The following is a 19,831-nucleotide window of genomic DNA, read 5'->3' on the forward strand; positions in this document are numbered from 1 at the left end:
TATATTATATATCCAGTATCATCATTGACAGGCAATTTCACTGACCATAAAAAACGGATATAAAAAATCGTATATAAGTTACCTGTTACAGTCTTCCAGGGGTTACTTGGATTCCCTGGTGGAGGATTTAAAAGAAAAGGTGGTACCAAACATCCAGGTATAATTTCCTAGAAAGTTTTCTGGTGGAAAAGAGAATGTGATAGGAAACAGGCGATGAATTTGCAGAAAGTAACTGGTAGGAAGAAGAAAGAAGACATAATGGTAGTTGATTTTGTTGACGGTTTAGTACATTTTGATTTGTCAAAGCTGGCTAGTTGGGCGCTGGTGTTTTTTATCCTAGAAAGTTTCAATGCTCTCTTCTCTTTCCATGATCTTTCCACAACTCGTTTTAGTTGTTTGTTTTATGGAGAAGACACAGAAAAATTAGTGGTTGATTAATATGTAAATTATAAATTAAGGCAATATTTAACAATAATTTCTGAATTTTCAGCCATGGTCGACATTAGAGTTGAGAATTAGTGGAGTTTTCCATAACAGTTTACGAAGCAATACAGTTCTCCAACTACGATTTTGTATCAAAATTAGATCAGTAAAATTGATGTTGTTAGTGCTGAGTTGAGTCACTTAATCTTTGGTTGTCAACCAACACCAGAACTTCAATTTCCTATATTTCTAAGAAATCGAAGCTACAATTAATTCCACGCCAACACTTTGCTATAACCTGTCCTACTAATCTAAAAGGGTTAATGTCATATTAAATGATTGTTAAATTATAATAAAATATTTAATACAATGTTTGAATTTTTATAATTTATAATATGATATCTAAATTATAAATCTATTAATTAACATGATATTTAAAAAATTATTTATCTGTCATATGTTATTATTTAAAATTAGTCACATTAGAATTAAGTATTATATTAATGAATAAATTTATAATTTAAATATTATATTAAAAAATTTTAAAATTTAAAAATCACATCAAATATTTTATTATAATTTAAATTTTATTTATCCAATTTAAAATCTAACATAAAATGAAAGCTGTCGACGAATATAGGCGGTATTGAGTCCTACGGTGAACAGATATGGATTAATTTTTTAGATTTTTGAGGTGTGGTAGGGACATTGTCAAAGTTAGCTTATATAATTTTTTGGATTTTTTTTTTAGTAAATAGGGATTGGTTGTTGGTGAAAACAGGGTTTGTTGAGTGGAGGGTGAAGCCAAGTGCACTTAGGGTATGATTTTTTTAAATTATTTTTTGAATAGAGAGTCGAGGCTTATGCTAATCTACTAGTCCTTTGATTAATTTCAAAACAAATTATTTAAAATCAAATTAATTAAATTATTTTATTTTAATTAAAACAAACTGAATTTATTGATTTTAAAAATTAATTGACTGAATTTAATTCAGTTTGGTTAAACACATTCTGCTATGCAATTCAAAGAGGCTGGAATCAAGTTCAAAAAGTTGGAGGGAGAGAGCTTGTTACATATTAAGTAAGAGATAGGGACTTTGAAAAAGTAATCAATGAGTTCACAAACTATTTGCTTCGAAATCTCAACGCCGTTCAGCAGCTTTCCCCGTGCGGAGATATAAATCATATCTCGGATTACGCCATATTCATGAACTGTCTTATTAACTTTGCAAAAGATGTGGAAATACTCGCACACTGTGAAGTTGTTGACAACTTTTTAGGTGATGACGATGCAGCTGCCACCATATTTAATGGGCTTACTGACCCACTATTCTACTCCTCAATCTACTACCCTGAAGTATCTAAGAAAGTGAATGCATATTGCAGACGACGCCGAAACAAATTTTAGGAATAATGATTCAATTCTAATAAAAAATTTATTTAAAATTAGTTAAATATTATTTGATGGACAAAAAAATTTGCAAAAGAAGAATTTTAAAAGAAAATGGATTCTTAATAAATAAGTTTGTATAGTTATAAATAGATAAAGTCTGAGAAAAAAATATAAGAAAGTTGTAGGGTTTTATGAGATAGACATCTTATAAGAGTACTGGAGATTTACGTCTTATAGGTGTTTGTGTTGAATATTTAGGAGTGGATTAGAGGAGATTGAGAGGGTCCATATAAATATGATGAATGGGTACATATAGTTATGTGTTTGTTTGTGTTAAAGGAGTGCACATTAGTTTGTATTTGTTTGAGTTAAGAATACTCCATAGGACTAAACGATATTGAGATGATCTATGGGTATTGATTGTTGAGTGGTTGATATGTTTTGATGTATGTTTGTAATTTTCTATAACTAGTGGATTTTATTTATCATCTGTGGACGTAAATCAGTTAGACTGAACCACATTAAATTATTATCTTTTATGTGTTTGATTGATTGTTTGATTATGTTTTCGCTGTTGTGATTGGATTGAGGCCTTTTGGCCTAACTCAAATGGCTTGCCAACTTGAATCATAACTATTTCAACAGTCCTTTGGGCACTTGTTTCCGTTCTTGCTGCTGCAGTCATCGTTCTATATAAACTCATGCAAAACATATTTTCTGGAATTGCTCTTTAAAAATAAGAAAATATACTCTCCTTTATTTTGTATTATATGTAAATTATTGAAAATACTTTTTAAAATACAATTATTTGCCGTGAGTGATGTGAACTTATTATTACAAGTTAGTACCACTTATCTTTTGTTAATATTAGTTTAATTAAGAGTGATCTGAACGTAATTGATTATTGCTTGCTGCTTTTTCCTAAGACTTGATCTTGCTATTTTGTTTTTCTTTATTTTTTATTTTTTTCTTTGAAAAGTAATGAAGGAATGCAGGGTACCTTACAACCATTTTTTATCTAAATATTCTATTAGTTGTAAATTATATTTCATGCAGATATGCTTCAGAGTTCATCATCATTAGCACAAGAGTTTAGCATTTCCAAAATGCAAAATTAGAAAGTTTATTGTATTTTGTTTGATATATGATTTATCCATTAAATTTATCGTTTAGTAGAGCCATTATATTTTTTTATCATATATAAGTTTTTCACCGTCATTTTAAACGCGTGCCTTGTTTGAAATTTGAATTAATATTTTATTCAAAATTCTTTTCAATTTAATAATTTATTGATATACATTTTGAATTTCATTTTTTTTTCTATTCGTTTTTGAAATTGAAAAATGCTATTCAATTTAACATTTTGAAATAAATTGTGACCTTAATATTCAATTAAAAAATGCTTGATGAGTGGACATTGTGCATATTACATCATCATTGATAGAACAAAGTTTCATAAGCCTGACTACCAAAATCAGAATTCTAAAAGAGTTGGCGAATTCTAAAAGCTATTAGATGTGAGGTCGTTTTTACATCAAGAAGCAAAAACTGAATATATGTAAGAACTGGCAGTTACTTAACATAAGAGAGAACTGAAAATACAGTTTGCACCATAGCAAGTAGAAAGAGGATAACAGAAGCAAGAATGGAAACCAGTGCCGAAGGACCGTTAAAATAGTTATGCTAAACAACAGCGGCCTAATCCGACCCGATCCGGCCATTAACACCTCTCACTCCTGTTCTATATATGTAACTGGCTCAAAGGGCTAGCTAGCTGTCTCCTTTCCTATTGCTTATTGTTTAAACTTTAAATGTTATAGTTTATTTGTGAGTTTTCTCAACAAAAGAACAGATTATTTTAAGTATTCTTGCCACTTCAGCGAAGGTTTTGAACAATTAATTATCAGGTTCATGACATAAAAAGTTTGATTACACTATATCTATTGATGTTAATTTTAAATAAAAAATTAAGAGTGTGATAGCAAGAACTATAGATAATTAAAAACATTCATGGAATTGAATCCTAGGTACATTAGATATAATGAAACATTTAATTAATAATTAATGTTTATGGATAAGATTAGGCCAAGCATTCCACTTTCCCTTTTTGTCTCCGGTTCCAACGGGAAAGTGACAAAAAAAAGGCTGCACCGTGGAGGACACATGGATAGACCGATGTTGAAGGGTAGTAGCCTATAAGTTAGAGTTTTCTGTTGTTATTATTATTAACATAAAATAGGATTTTTGAGTAAAAAATTCAGACTTATTTAGTGATTGTTATCCCTTTAAAAGGATCAAATCTACCGTTGGAATTTCAGTTTCCCAGTTGGATGAATCAATGAAAGGTTTTTTCAAACTGTATTTTTGTCTGTAAATAAAAATATTAAAATCAATTATTTTGACATAAGTCGGCTTGGGTTGGACCTCAAGCAAAACCCAAACCCAGCCAAACAAGTCCATGGAACCCGACGTTTATATAACTTAAGTTTCTGATGAATGGATCCAAATGCTAGCCTGCTGATCTGCTTGAAGGGAAGTATATATCTGACTGCCTCAAGGCCTAGTAGTTCCTTTAAATTATCCCAGTTTGTACTTGGAGTAGCAATTTCGCTGTTAAGAAATTAATAATAAGAGAATACATTAGAGAATGGGAATTCATTGAGCATAAGAGAGAACTGAAAATACAGTTTGCAGCAGTGTAGGTAGAAGGATCAGAGCAGCCGCCATAAAGGAGATGAGTGCCCATGGACTGTTAAAATAGTTGTGGTTCAAGTTCGCCATCCAGCTGTTCTAACGTCTACTGCGATGCTTGTTTATCTAGTTGAATACTTCAGTGTAATAGAATCTGGGGGAGTAGGTGATAAAGACACCTAGACCATTAATCATGGTGGCAACAGCTTCGTCATCACCTAAACAGTTCTTAATAATTCCATGCTGGCAAAGTATTTCCACATCTTTTGTAGAGTCAATAAGGTTGTCCATAAAAACCATATAATCGGTGGCATGCTTGAGATCCCTTTCTACTAGGAACAGCTGCTCATAGGCAATGAGATTTCGGAGGAAAGATTCCGTGTAGTCTCCTATTTTAATTTCAGGGATATGTAGAGTACTGTTTTCAACCCATATATCGAACATGGTATTTCCTTCGACTAATTTGAATTTGATTCCAGCCTCTTTGAGCTCTGTGGCACAACGTATGAAATTCAATTCATTCTTTTTTTGTGAAGTTGAAGGATGGCAGCAACAGTGGTACCTTAAGTTGAGTAAATGCTTGATATATGATCGAAAGCAACTCCGATCTCTAGGGCCCACTATTTTTTAAGTTGAATTATCGTTTCTGGGGTTCTCTTTACGGGCCTCCACTTCGGAAGTTGAAGGATGAAAGCAACAGTGATACATGAAGTCCAGTAAATGCTTGATATCTGATAAATTCAAGGACTTCAGATCCTCCATCGGGCGCCTTTTGCCTGGTACTGTATTGCCCAACATCTTAAAAATTGCTTCCATGAAGATCATCTCTTGATCAGCCCTACTCTTCTCAATCATACAAAATAACTCCCAAAGGACAAAGTAGGGAAGTTGATTTTCCACTAATAACATATCAAAACGTAAAGCAAGATAAAAACCTTCGCTACCTTCGCTGTAACAACCTACCACATCCAGCAAATTTTTTGGAAACTCGTTTAAATACAAGCGAATTATCTGGACAATAAAGACACCATCAAGGAGCAACACTTTAACGAATCATCTGAGTCAAGATCACCCACAGGTTCTGCATAGCATTTGCGAGCTTGATCTTCTAATTCTCTCATTTTCATGACATATACTGATACACCATTCTCTTTTCCTTCTTCAAGAAGCTTTTGAAGAATGAGAAGCTTTTGCTCTTCCATTGCTTCTAAGTGATGCTTACGCCGGTGATATGGACCGATTGAAATTACCCGTGGTTCGTACGCCTTCTCGTTTACCTGACGAAGATAATTAGGTACTTTGGAAATGCAAGGCTTTGATGATTTTAGCGATAAACTTAAAAGCATTAGGTCTAAGCTAATGGAAACAGGGTCTTCATTTAGTTTCGGCTGTATATTGCACAAAACTATGTTAGTATTCAAACCGCAGCTTAGCTCAATTACTTCAAGAATGTCACCATGGAAAGTAAAATGTGAACATATCAGTGAAGATCAATTCATTATTTTTATCTGCTTTTAGGCTAAGATGAAGTGAACATCGGTTCTCTCAGAGCTTCAGCCAATTCACACATCTTTGATTTTCTTGAATTTTAAATTACTGTTTAGGAGAAAAAAAAAAACCTATATTAATGAGAAAAGCATGATCAGTTTTACTTTTTGGATTTAATGATACGTGATACTTACTTGTTCAGAGTGCAGCGCCATGCCTGCAAATGTGTTTCACTTGGTTTCTTTGTTGGTAGTTGCAAATAGCTAGAAAAAGATTGTATAAGAAATGGAAATTATGGACTCTACAAAGGAATTCTTCTAGCTCAAATTTCTAGCTTAAAAAATGACTTTAAAACCCAGTATCTAAATGCAATTCGAAAATCAATAATATTAAAAAGACCCTTAAAAAAAATTAAATTTCTACAATTAATTACATCTACCTTTATTTCTACTTTTGGAATAACTGTGTAAACTCTGATTTAATACCTCAAAATTTGGCAGGATTAAGCTGAAACCTGGTCCACAGTTTTTCATCATCTGATTGGTGGTCGCTGCCTATGGACCAAAACTCAGGATTTAGATGAAGTTTTTTAGATAAAATTGGTGAAATTTTTTATTAAAAATGATGAAATAAAAATTAAAATAAAAAATTAAAATTGATAAATTAAAAGATCTTGTTACATATATTAAATGTACAGAATTTTAAAAAAAGTTAATAAATTTTTATATATTTTTTATATAGATATTTTTAGTAAAAATATTGATAAATTTTTTACTATTAAATAAATATCATTTAAATTTGAATTATAAACAATACTTTTAATAATTTTTTTTATATATTATTAATCTCCACATTGAAATTTATCTATTAAATTTTTTATTAAAGCTTTTATTAAATATTTTAAAAAAAATTTTACACACTTCACTTAAAAATTTTCATATAAATTTTACCCCCAAAACTCAATAATAAAGAAGGTGTTTAAAGAAAAAGGCCACATGAAGGAAACAAGATTCTTCTTAAAACTTTTGAGAAAAGAAGCCTTTGAGCTGTTACCACGAATATAATATATAAATTATACAATGTATAAAAACCAAAAGCATAAAAAAACGTGTCTTGACCCATTGCACGATAAGAATATCCAAACCAACCTTTGCAAGCAAAGCATATAACCAAACCTTGTTTGCTCGTCTTTGCCTATGACCAACCATAGCAATTCTTCCTTTCTCTAGTCTTTATCAACTATTACCACCAAATCATTGCTTAAAAAGTTAGATTCGGTTCAGTAGAGTCATATGAAACCATGGAAAATTTTATGATGCTGATGAGATAATTCTATTTTCTTTTTGATAGAGGAAATTGGAATTGCATATATTAAACATCAAGCAGATTACATAGGTAATTCAATTATCTCAGGCAACATTATAAAATACATTGGCATTTTTCTCTTTCACTTTTTTGTCTAAATTCTAATTTTAAGATATAATGCTAGCCAAATTTATTAAGTAAATGCCCATTTTAGGATCTAATTTGTTAGTAAATTACCATTAATATTGGTTTGTAAAACAAGTTGTGCTATTTATTTCTATGAAAGTCAATATTTTTATTACTTTTTCTCTTTTCCGTCTGAAAGTAGAATACAAATAATGTACATGCAATAACCTTCAACCAATAGCTGATTGAATTCCTCTAAGCCTTTTGTTTCAGACATAGGAATAAAGGCATTGCACTAATGTGTATAGAACTGAATCCACAATGAAATGCATAAAATAAAATAAAATAAAAATTAGCTGTGTAGATAAACTTTGAGCAAAAGAATATTAAAAATATATATGTTTTCAGGCAACTTTCTTTTCACTATGTATAAGATGTTGATTTCTTCCCCACTATTTTGTGGAATTTCTAAAAATTTTTCTCATTTCAAAAGTATTCTAAAAACTTATTCATTTACTTGAAGAGATTCTATTATCGGATTAATTTTGTATTTTATTATTACTCTTTAATTAATCTCTAATTAAATTTTTATGGGAAAAATTTGAGGTAATCTTCTTCAGTATGTGAAATCCTTAAAAACTTTTTTCATCTAAGAAGTATTCATAAAATTCATTCATTACCTAAAGAGGGCGTTGTTGGATTAATTAAATGTCTTCTATGGAAAGGTTTTGTTGTTTATTTATTGAAATACATTTAAATTTTTTGATATTTGGATCAAATTTAAAAATATTTTCTCACATAGAAATTTTTTAAAGAATCGTCCATTTATAATTATTAAGAACTTCATCTTTGGATTTTAGTTAATTTTTTATTATAAAGGTTTTATTATTACTAATTATTTTTTATGCTTTTTACTTTGTGAGAAAAATATCTAAAATTTTCACCATTTGAACCAAATTTAAAAATATTTTTCACTTAAAAAATTTCATTAAAAAAATCAGCAATTTATGATTACTAAGAATTTTATCCATAAGATTTTATTTAATTTATTCTATAAAGTTGTTTTTTAACTTAAAAATAAATATCAATTATCAATATTGAAATTTAATCTAAATTTTTTCACCATTTGGATTAATTTTAAAGCAATTCCTCACTTAAAATTTTTTTAAATAATCAACTATTTGTGATTTTTAAAAATTTATAATCGTCATTCATTTTAAAATTCCTGAAGTTTTTAATTTAATTTAAATTTTTTCATCATTTAAGTTAAATTTAAAGAAATTTCTCACCCAAAATTTTTTTAAAAAATCAATCATTTGTGATTTTTAAGAATATATCCTTGAATAATCATCATTCATTTTCAAAATTCCTAAAGCTTTTTGTTATTTATTGTTTTTGTTATTTTTATTATAAGTTGAAAACGAATATCAAAACACAATAATAAAGGTGTTAAAAAGAAAGGCTATATGAAGGAAACAAGATTCTTCTCAAGACTTCTGGGGAAAGAAGCCTTGACTTGTTTAAAAGATCAAAGAATATAATATAAATCATACAATTTATAAAAACCAAAAGCATATAAAAAAAAAAGAAAACATTTCTTTAACGATTGCACGATACGAATAGCCAAACCAACCTTCGCAAGCAAAGCATATAACCAAACTTTGTTTGCTCGTCTTTGCCTATGACCAACCATAGCACTTGTTCCTTTCTCTAGGCTTTATCAACTATTACCACCAAATCATTGCTTAAATAGTTAGGCTTGGTTCAGGAGAGTCAACTGAAACCAGGGAAAATTTGATGAAGCTGATGAGATAATTCTATTTTCCTTTTGATAGAGGAAATTGGAATTTCATTTATTAAACAGAAAGCAGATAACATAGGTAATTCTATTATCTCAGGCAACATTATAAAATGCATTGGCATTTTTCTCCTTTACTTTTTTGTCTAAGTGCTAATTTTAAGATCTAATGCTAGCCAAATTTATTAAGTAATGCCCATTTTATGATCTAATTTGTTAGTAAATTATCATTAATATTGGTTTGTAAAAAAAATTGTTCTATTTATTTCTATGGAAGTCAATTTTTTTTTTACTTTTTCTCTTTTCCTTTGGAAAGTAGAATACAAATAATGTACATGCAATAACTTTCAACGCTGTTTATTAAGGCCAATAGCTGATTGAATTCCCCTATGCCTTTTGTATCAGACATAGGAATACAGGCATTAATGCACTAATGCGTATAGAACTGAATCCACAATGAAACATAAAATAAGAAAAAAGAAAATAGATGTGTAGATAAACTTTGAGCAAAAGAAGATTAAAAATATATATGTTTTCAGGCAACTTTCTTTTGACTGTGTATAAGATGTTGATGTACTTAGAGATCTTCTGTTGTGTAATCGTCTTTTCAGCTTATATTGTGTAATGTTTTCTGTTGTTGATTCGGTTGGTTGGTTGTGTCTCCTGTTGGAAATTGCTTAGGGGAGGCAGGGTGGAGGTTGGCGGTATGAGTGGAAGTAGGCTTATAACAGTCTGATGGTACTGGTCTTTGGGACTATGTTTCCTGGTCTTTGGGATTGTGTTTTTACTGTTGCTGGTTTGTAACGGTGGTGGTGGTGGTTAGGCTCTGGAGGGGGTTTTAGGCAAGTGGTTAAATCACTAACTTTTAAAGAAATGACATCACCAAACTTCAATCTAGAGGCATATGTCTTTGATGTTGTTTGATCTTGGTTAAATTTATAGATATAGCTATGCTTTTGTTAAATATTATAGTCAAATCGTCGATTCTATATTCAAATTTTTTTTAGCTTTTAAAAATTTTTGAAAATACAAATTCAAAAACTTTAAAAATTTTCTAAAAATGCAAATTTCAAGTATTTGAAAATACAAAACCGAAAACTTTATTTTTGGAAAGTACAAATTTTTAATTGAAAATCGACGTTTAAATAACTTAAGCATCATTTATTTGGCATTGTTCGTCTCAACCAAAATTCTTTTCTAATATGACTTTCTATTTTGACAATGTACAAGAAAAAAATGTTTTTTTAAAGATTTAAGGTTTGTGATTGAAAAATGTAGGAAGGAAAGGAAGAAAAAGAACAAGAAAAAGAGAAACAAGAGTAGAAAATGGTGTACGAAGGGCTAGAAGGTAAATTAATAAGGCATTTAAATAATTTTATTTAAGGTAAATTTTATAATAAAAAATTCGAGTGTGAAAAAAATTATTGGAGTTTATTTAAAAGCAATCCCAAAAATATATTTTTTAATGAAAAGAATATTTTGCTTGATATCCACATCAAATACCAAAATAGTAAAAAGTCAACCTGTACAATGGATAAATTTATTAATTTAAAATATAACATAGTAATATAATATAAAAATAATACAAAAAAAAAAAAAAGAAGAACCGGTTTAGAATTTTGATATACTAATTCATATGTGGTAGGCTTACTTAAGTGGTAGACACAAATCTTTCCTTAAGTGGTAGCTTTTCTCTGTTTGGGTCATATTAATTCATTGTGATTGGCTTACTTTTGAAAGTTTGGCATTTCTATTTGTAATAATAATTAATCTGGTTTGGTGCAATTCGCAGAAGAAAGTGATGGCGGACGACGTTGTTTCGATTAACATAACTGAAACGATTACAAGATTATCCCCAATACAACCTGAACGTTCCATTTGCAAAGTCCCTAATTATCTTCGAAAGGTAGATGAGACGGCCTATGAACCATTGCAACTTGCAATCGGTCCTTACCACCGCGGTATGTTTCACTTAGAAGCAATGGAAGAGCTTAAGTTTCGGTTTCTTCAAAAGCTACTGGAAGAAAGAGAGGAGATCAATGATGTCTCAAAATATGTTAAAGCAATGAGAGAATTAGAGACAAAAGCTCTCAATTGCTATGCAGACCCTGCAAATCTTGAATCAGATGGTTTCGTAAAAATGATGCTCCTCGATGGTTCCTTTATTGTTCAGCTAATTCGGATGAATTTTGACATTTCATTGAGGGTGGCCAATGACCCATTTTTAAGGTGGATGGTTTGTGTTTCTCCTTATGCCGTGATTTGTTATTACTTGAAAATCAAATTCCCTTCTTTGTTGTATTGGAGTTACTTGGGATAATTGGGATTTCTGATAAAAAAGATTTCACTAGAAAGATTTTGGGATTCTTGGAGTTCACATTACCAGATTTAAGGTTATTGAAAGTTGGTGTAAAGTCGATCGGTGAAATCAGACATCTACTGGACCTGATACATGAATACTGGCGTCCTTCACCTGTAGAAATTGAGGCCCGTCGAAATATCGAAGAAACGGATACCAGGCTCACACGTTGTGCTACGGAACTCAAAGAGGCTGGAATCAAGTTTAAAAAGGTGAAGGGCGAGAGCTTGTTTGATATTAAGTTTGAAAAAGGGACTCTGAAAATCCCAACCTTGAACATCGATGACGACACAAACTATTTGCTTCAAAATCTCATTGCCTTGGAGCAGCTTTTCCCCTGCGGAGATATAAATCATATCACGGATTATGCCATATTTATGGACTGTCTTATTAACTCTGCAAAAGATGTGGAAACGCTCACACACTATGGAATTGTTGACAACCTTTTAGGTGATGATGAAGCAGCTGCTACCATGTTTAATAGGCTTGGTGACTCAATAAACTACTCCTCCTTAACCTACTCCTACCGTGAAGTACCTGACAAAGTGAACGCATATTGCAGAAGACGCAGGAACAAATGGCTTGCCAACTTGAATCACAATTATTTCAACAGTCCTTGGGCACTTATTTCCGTTCTTGCTGCTGCCGTTATCCTTCTACTTACACTCATGCAAACCATATTTTCTGGAATTGCTCTTTATACGTAAGAAAATATACTCTCTTCTATTATGTACTATATATTATAAGCAAATTATTGAAAATACTTTTTAAAATGCAATTATTTGCTATGAGTGATGTGAACTTATTATTACAAGTTAGTACTACTTATCTTCTTTGTAATATTTGTTTAAGAGTGATTTGAAAGTAATTGATTATTGCCTGCTGCTTTTTCCTAAGACTTGATCTTGCCATTTTGTTTTACTTTATTTTTTATTTTTTTTCTTTGAAAAGTAATTTAGGAATGCAGGGTACCTTCTAACCATTTTTTTAATCTAAATATTCTATTAGTTGTAAATTATATTTCATGCAGAGATGCTTCAGAGTTTATCACCATTAGCAGAAAAGTTTAGCATTTCAAAAATGCGAAATTAGAAGGTTTATTGTATTGTGTTTGATTTATGATTTATCCATCAAATTTATTGTTTAGTAGATCCATTATATTTTTTATCATATATATATGTAATTTTCTCACCGCAATTTAGTGTGCCCTGTTTGAAATTTGAATTAATATTTTATTCAAAATTCTTTTCAATTTAATAATTTATTGATATACATTTTGAATTTCAATTTTTTCTATTCGGTTTTAGAATTGAAAAATGCTATTCAATTTAACATTTTGAAATAAAGTGTGACCTAAATAGAGATTATAATAAATGATTTATTGTAAGATAAGGAATAATTAAAAAAAAAAAACAGAACAATTAAAACAATATAAGAAAAGCTATTTTGCAAGCTGGCCGAATGAACTATAATCTTTAGAAAAATTTGTGAAGATATGTATATACCAGATAAATTCTAAATGCTATTAGATGTGAGGTCGTTTTCCCTCAACAAAGCAAAAACTGAATACATGTAAGAGTTGGCAGTTACTTAACATAAGGGAGAACTGAAAATAAAGTTTGTACCATAGTAAGTAGGAGGACAACAGCAGCAAGAATGGAAACAAATGCCCAAGGGCTGTTAAAATAGTTATGCTTCAAGTCGGTAATCCATTTTTTCCTGCGTCTACTGCAATAAATGTTGACATTGTCGAAAACTTCAGAGTAAAAGGAATAACGGGGTATGCTTACAGAGTCACCAAGCATATTAAACATGGTGGCAATCACTTCATCATTGCCTAACTAGTTATCAGTAATCCCTCGCTGATGGAGCAATTCCACATCTTTTGGAGAGTTGATCAGGCAGTGCATGAAGTTCATATAATCAGTGACATGATTCAAACTTCTTCTGGGGAAAAACTGCTCGAAGGTAATCAGATTCCGGAGGAAACATTCTGTATGGTCCTCAATTTCCAAGGTAGGTATCCTCGCAGTCCCATTTTCGAACTTTTTGTCGAAAATGTTGTTTCCTTCAGCCTTTTTGAACCTGATGCTAGCCTCCTGGAGTTCTGTCGCACAATGCATGAAGCTCCACTCGATCTTTCTGGTCTTTTTCCTATAGGCCTCGATTTCAAATGCAGGAGGATGCCAGCAGTCAATTATCAGGCCTAGCAGATGCTTGATCTCCATGATTGATTTTAGTCATTTCGGATACACCCTTTACCTGGTAAGATAATATTGAAGAAATTTATGGTAAATTATATGAATATATCTGGATTAGGAATCTCAATAATATGAAACGACCCCCGAAGAACAAAGAGGGAAAGTTGATTTTCTACCAATAACGAATCCCGACATAAGATAACATGGAAACCACCTATCTTAAAAACAGGATCATCCATCAATGTGGTCATAGCAAACTTGCCCAGTAGCTGAATAATAAGGCAACCATCAAGGAGCATCATTTCAACGAATCATCGGTGTCAGACCTATAGGTTTTGCATAGCATTTTCTAGCTCTCTCTTCTGATTCTCTCATTACCATAACACATTTGATGACATTGTTCTCCCTTCTTTCTTGAAGAAGCAATTGGAGAAACCGAATTTTGTGTTCTTCCATTGGTTTTAAGTGATCTTTACCACGGTGGTAAGGACCAATGACAACTACCTCAGGTTCATAGGCCTTTTCATTAGCTTTCATGGATACAACATAATAAGAACAAAACTAAATCTCTTGGAATTGAGCATAGTTTGATAAGGTTGAAGTATATATTGTATAATACAAGCATAAATTATATATCCTCCATTGACAGGCAATTTCATTGACCATAAAAACAGATATAAAAAAATTTCATTGACAGGCAAATAATTTCTGAATTTTAGCCATGGTTGACATTAGAGTTGAAAATTAGTGGAGTTTTCCACTATAATTTTCCGAGCAATGCACTTTCCGAACTACAATTTTATATCAGCAAACTTGGTGTTATTAGTGCTGAGTTGATTCAGTTCAGATCTTTGGTTGTCAACCAACACCCGAACTTCAATTTCCTATATTTCTAAGAAATCGAAGCTACAATTGGTTCCTCGCCAAGACTTTGCTATACCCTGTCCTACTAATCTAAAATGGTTAATATAATGGTCCTTCAATTATAATAAAATATTTAATGTAATATTTAAATTTTAATAATTATAAAGCAATATTGAATTATAAATTTATTAATTAATATGATATTTGAAAAATAATTTATCTATTTCATATTATCATTTAAAATTAATCATATTAAAATTAAATATTATGAATAAATTTATAATTAAAATATCATATTAAAAATTTTTAAAAATTAAATATCATATTAAATATTTTATTATAATTTAAAAATTATTTATAAAATTAATCCAAATCAAGCATAAAATGAAAGATACCGAGGAATACAGGTGGTGTTGAGTCACTCGGACTAGAGATGTGGATGAATTTTTTTAATTTTCGAGGTGTGGTATGGCCATTTTTAAACTTTGACCTTCCAATAAACTTAACCATTTGAAAGAGGTTAAATTAGTACTAATATCATATAATAATATATTTTCCACACAATTTGTCTTTACTATAAATATCAATTCGAAATGTTAAATGTGAAAATATTCTTCTTATTCTGTCGTTCGAAAAAATACAAGTACTTTGAAAAGTAATTTTTTTTCATGCAACAAATTTACCAAGCATGTACTCTTTAAGCTACCAAAAAATTTTGACATTTTGAGCTGCTGAATGCTTGACCTGGCTAGCTATTGAACCTGGATGAGCCTATTTCCATCACTTAGGCCACCATAATTCAGACCAACACAGATACTATAAAATAAATAAATTTGAGTTCTCAACATGGTATTCCAAACCATGTGCATTCACAATCCACCAGCAATCACAAAACCAGTTCCAAACTCATTTTTTCTCCCAATTTTTCCTAAGCGTACCATACGCATGGAAGTTCCAATGTTTGAAGCACCCGAACACAGAAACCAAATAAACATGGAGTACCCAAATTGGACCTCAAGGAAAACCCAAACTCAGCCCAAACAAGTCCATGGAACCCGTGGTTCATATAACCAAGGTTTCCGATGAAAGGATCCAAATACTAGCCTGCTGATCTGCTTGAAGGTAAGTACGTGACTGCCTCAAGGCCTACTAGTTGCTTTAAATGCTCCCTGTTTCTACTTGGAGTAGCAATTTCGTTGTTAAGATATTAATAATAAAAAGAACACATTAGAGAGTAGGAGTACAATTTCATTGAGCATAAGAGAGAATAGAAAATACAGTTTCTATTATGATTTACTAGATCAAATGCTCGCGCTGCGCTGTGGGAAACAAAGATCTTGTATTCTTTTGATTTCAAAAAATTATAGAAAAGCTATATACAAAAATATATAGAAATTAACACCTAAGCATCAAAAAATTAATTAAGAATATTTAAACATATATAAATTGATATAACTCTTTCATTATTAATTATTATAAATAAATGCTTCTGTTTAAAATATAATTATTCAAAATATGAATAATAAATATAAATATTAAATCTATTTATTAAAATAAAATCTTTTTTATCCAATATGTGATGCACAATATTTTAAACTACTAACAGCATATAGCTAGAAAAAAATTTTGTATAACAAATGGAAATTATGGACTCTATACAGATGTTCTTCTAGCTCAAATTTCCGGTCTGAAGCATCAAAGCAATGAATTTTCAACAAATATAATTGGCTGCTTGATGATGGTTAGTAGTTGAATAATAATTACAAAACAAGCAATAATGCAATTGACCTGTTCACTCAGCCCGAATCTTGGTCCCTTTTTGGGTACAAAAGATTTTAGACCACACATCAGACTGATAATTCCCTTTCATCCCATAAATTCTATTTATTTTCTCACGTGAATTTTAAATTTTTTTTATAAAAATTTCAACATAAAATAAAAGAATTACAGATATTAAAATTAAAATCTTAACGTTATTAAATGTTATCTCTTAAATAATTGCATGAACCTTGCAATCTTCTATTCCACAATCTCAAGCTCCAATCAAATTTGCATTACTTTTTATCCGATATCCATCTTTAAATCCCAAAACACTGCCCCAGTCAGAGTCTCTTTTTTACAACCCTACACAATTTTTTCGACAGGCCGGTCTGCTCAATAATGAAATAAGGAGTGATATCAAGTGGAAAGACAAAATAAAGGAGAATGAGTTGAAGAAGTTATCCTTCTATTAGGTGCAAGGTATTACCATTTTGCAAGCTGGCAGAATGAGCTATAATCTTTATAAAAGAAAAAAAAACTGTGAAGATATGTAAATACCATTTCGAAAACAATTGCCTTACTTGCTCTGTCATCTCGTCCATTTGCAATGGCAATGGTTCAATCAAAGTAGTTTAGACTAGTTTAGTATTGTTGTAATGATTTGGAAAAGTTTGATTTGAAAAGTGTGGTTAAAAATATAATTTAAAATTACTGTGAAAAAGTACTATTTGTATATTAAAATATCCAAAAAAATATGTATAAAAGAATAAAATTTTAAAATTATGGGAATAAAAAATAATTTTACCTTTCAAAGTGCTTTTTAACCGTAACACACCTCTAATAGCTTTTGCGTTTGGTCTGTAAAACCAAGCCTTTTGACCACAAAACTTAAAATTTTCATCCAGATTAATATTGAGATTACGGTGGAAAGACAAAAACACTTTTAAATGAGGGGCTAAATGTTATTAAACAGGTGAACTGCACTTTAGAGTTTCATGCACTTAAAAATTTTTATTTAGCATAGAATAAATTAAAGAGAGTCAAACTAAAATCAAATCCAGAACTTAAAAATTTTTTTTTAGCATAGAATAAATTATTATTTTATCAAAAGTTATAGAAATATATCTAAAATATAACATTCCATACATGTAATTATAAACAACATACATAAAAAAATCAAGTTAAGATAAATAAAACTTCAACTATATTAATTAATTATTTTAAAATTTAAGTAACATTTTGTATATTAGTATTTATTACAAAACAAAAAATATGTATTTCCTATTTTTGTATTGGCATAAATTATAATATGTCATTTTTATATAAAATATGATGCAAATATATAAATTTTTAATATTTTATATAATATAAATACATAAATTATTAAATCTAAATAAACAGAGAAATATTAACTCACATTTCTACGTACCCAACGTCACAAATAGTTTTCTTCTACTTACTAACCAATAAAAATATAAACACCCCTAGTTCAAAATTTTTTTTCTTTTGAGTTATTCTGTCTCTATGGCTTTTTGTATAGGGGATAATCTTGCAATCATTTCAGTTATGTTAATTGAAACCAGTCGTCCGCCATCACTTTCTTCTACGAATTGCAGAAAACCAGGTTAACTATTATTACAAGAAATGCCAAACTTTCAAAAGTAATAAGCGTACCACAGATGAATTAATGTGACCCAAACAGAGAAAAGCTACCAATAAAGGAAGGATTTTACGGAATTTCCATTATTCCATTTTTGCAAATACCATTTTCATACTATCATTTTCTTAATTTATTTGCGAAAATTGCATTACATTAGACTTAATCATTTTCTTAATTTATTTGCAAAAAATGCGTGACATGAGACTTATCATTTTCTTATTAATTTGCGAAAAAAGCTTGACATGAGACTTGTTAATGTGAAAAGGAGAAGTAAGCCTACCACAGATGAATTAATGTGACCCAAACAAAGAAAAGCTACCACTAAAGGAAGGAGTTTACGAAATTTCCATTATTCCATGTTTGCAAATACCATTTTCATACTATCATTTTCTTAATTTATTTGCGAAAAATGCATTACATTAGACTTAATCATTTTCTTAATTTATTTGCGAAAAATGCGTGACATGAGACTTATCATTTTCTTATTAATTTGCGAAAAAAGCTTGACATGAGACTTGTTAATGTGAAAAGGAGAAGTAAGCCTACCACAGATGAATTAATGTGACCCAAACAGAGAAAAGCTACCACTAAAGGAAGGATTTTACGAAATTTCCATTATTCCATGTTTGCAAATACCATTTTCATACTATCATTTTCTTAATTTATTTGCGAAAAATGCATTACATAATACTTATCATTTTCTTATTAATTTGCGAAAAAAGCTTGACATGAGACTTGTTCATGTGAAAAGGGAAAGTAAGCCTACCACAGATGAATTAATTTGACCCAAACAGAGAAAAGCTACCACTAAAGGAAGGAGTTTACGAAATTTCCATTACTCCATGTTTGCAAATACCATTTTCATACTATCATTTTCTTAACTTATTTGCGAAAAATGCATTGCATTAGACTTTATCATTTTCTTAGTTTATTTGCAAAAAATGCATGACATGAGACTTATCATTTTCTTATTGATTTGCAAAAAAAGCTTGACATGAGACTTGTTCATGTGAAAAGGGGAAGTAAGCCTACCACAGATGAATTAATGTGACCTAAACAAAGAAAAGCTACCACTAAAGGAAGGATTTTACGAAATTTCCTTTATTCCATGTTTGCAAATACCATTTTCATACTATCATTTTCTTAATTTATTTGCGAAAATGCATTACATTAGACTTATCATTTTCTTAATTTATTTGCAAAATGCATGACATGAGATATATCATTTTCTTATTAATTTGCGAAAAATGCATGACATGAGACTTGTTCATGTGAAAAGGGGTTGAATGACTTGGTTTCTCTGAAATTGATAAAAAATTTCGATGGCAATAATAATTGACGTGAGTGACGACATGGTGCAATTTTTCTTTCTCTCTTTATTTAGTTGCTATTAGCGAGCCAAGGTGACAATAATTTATAATTGACATGAGCAATGACTAGATACAATTTTTGTTTCTCTCTTTATTTAATTAGATCTAATAAGTCATATATTCATATTGTATAAAACATTAACAATTTGTACATTTATATCATATTTTATATGAAAATTATACATCATAATTCGTGTCAATATGAAAATATGAAATACATATTTTTTGTTTTGTTAAATTAATATATGATTTTTATTAAATTTTAAATAGTATTACTTTTATATTTCTTTTGTATTATTTTTGTACCGCATTATCATATCATATTTTTTATTTGTATAGGAGATAATCTTGCAACCATTTCAGTTATGTTAATCGAAACAAGTCGCCCGCCA

At 30.0% G+C, this 19,831-nt stretch overlaps 1 protein-coding gene and 2 pseudogenes across 1 annotated transcript; 1 reads left to right on the forward strand and 2 right to left on the reverse strand.

Annotated features, from left to right (window-relative positions):
• Positions 1-4,471: 4,471 nt before the first annotated feature.
• LOC149511084 (UPF0481 protein At3g47200-like) lies at positions 4,472-7,203 on the reverse strand (annotated as a pseudogene).
• Positions 7,204-10,685: 3,482 nt separating this feature from the next.
• LOC111279566 (UPF0481 protein At3g47200-like) lies at positions 10,686-12,290 on the forward strand. Its single transcript, XM_089756394.1, is given in 2 exon segments — positions 10,686-11,497; positions 11,500-12,290. Coding segments are annotated over 2 exon segments (1,263 nt in total). The 5' UTR covers positions 10,686-11,025.
• Positions 12,291-13,169: 879 nt separating this feature from the next.
• LOC149511085 (UPF0481 protein At3g47200-like) lies at positions 13,170-14,321 on the reverse strand (annotated as a pseudogene).
• Positions 14,322-19,831: the final 5,510 nt, after the last annotated feature.

Source organism: Durio zibethinus, chromosome 27 (assembly GCF_047325235.1).
Source record: "Durio zibethinus cultivar Kanyao isolate XHJ-2024 chromosome 27, ASM4732523v1, whole genome shotgun sequence".
NCBI classification, from domain to species: Eukaryota; Viridiplantae; Streptophyta; class Magnoliopsida; order Malvales; family Malvaceae; genus Durio; species Durio zibethinus.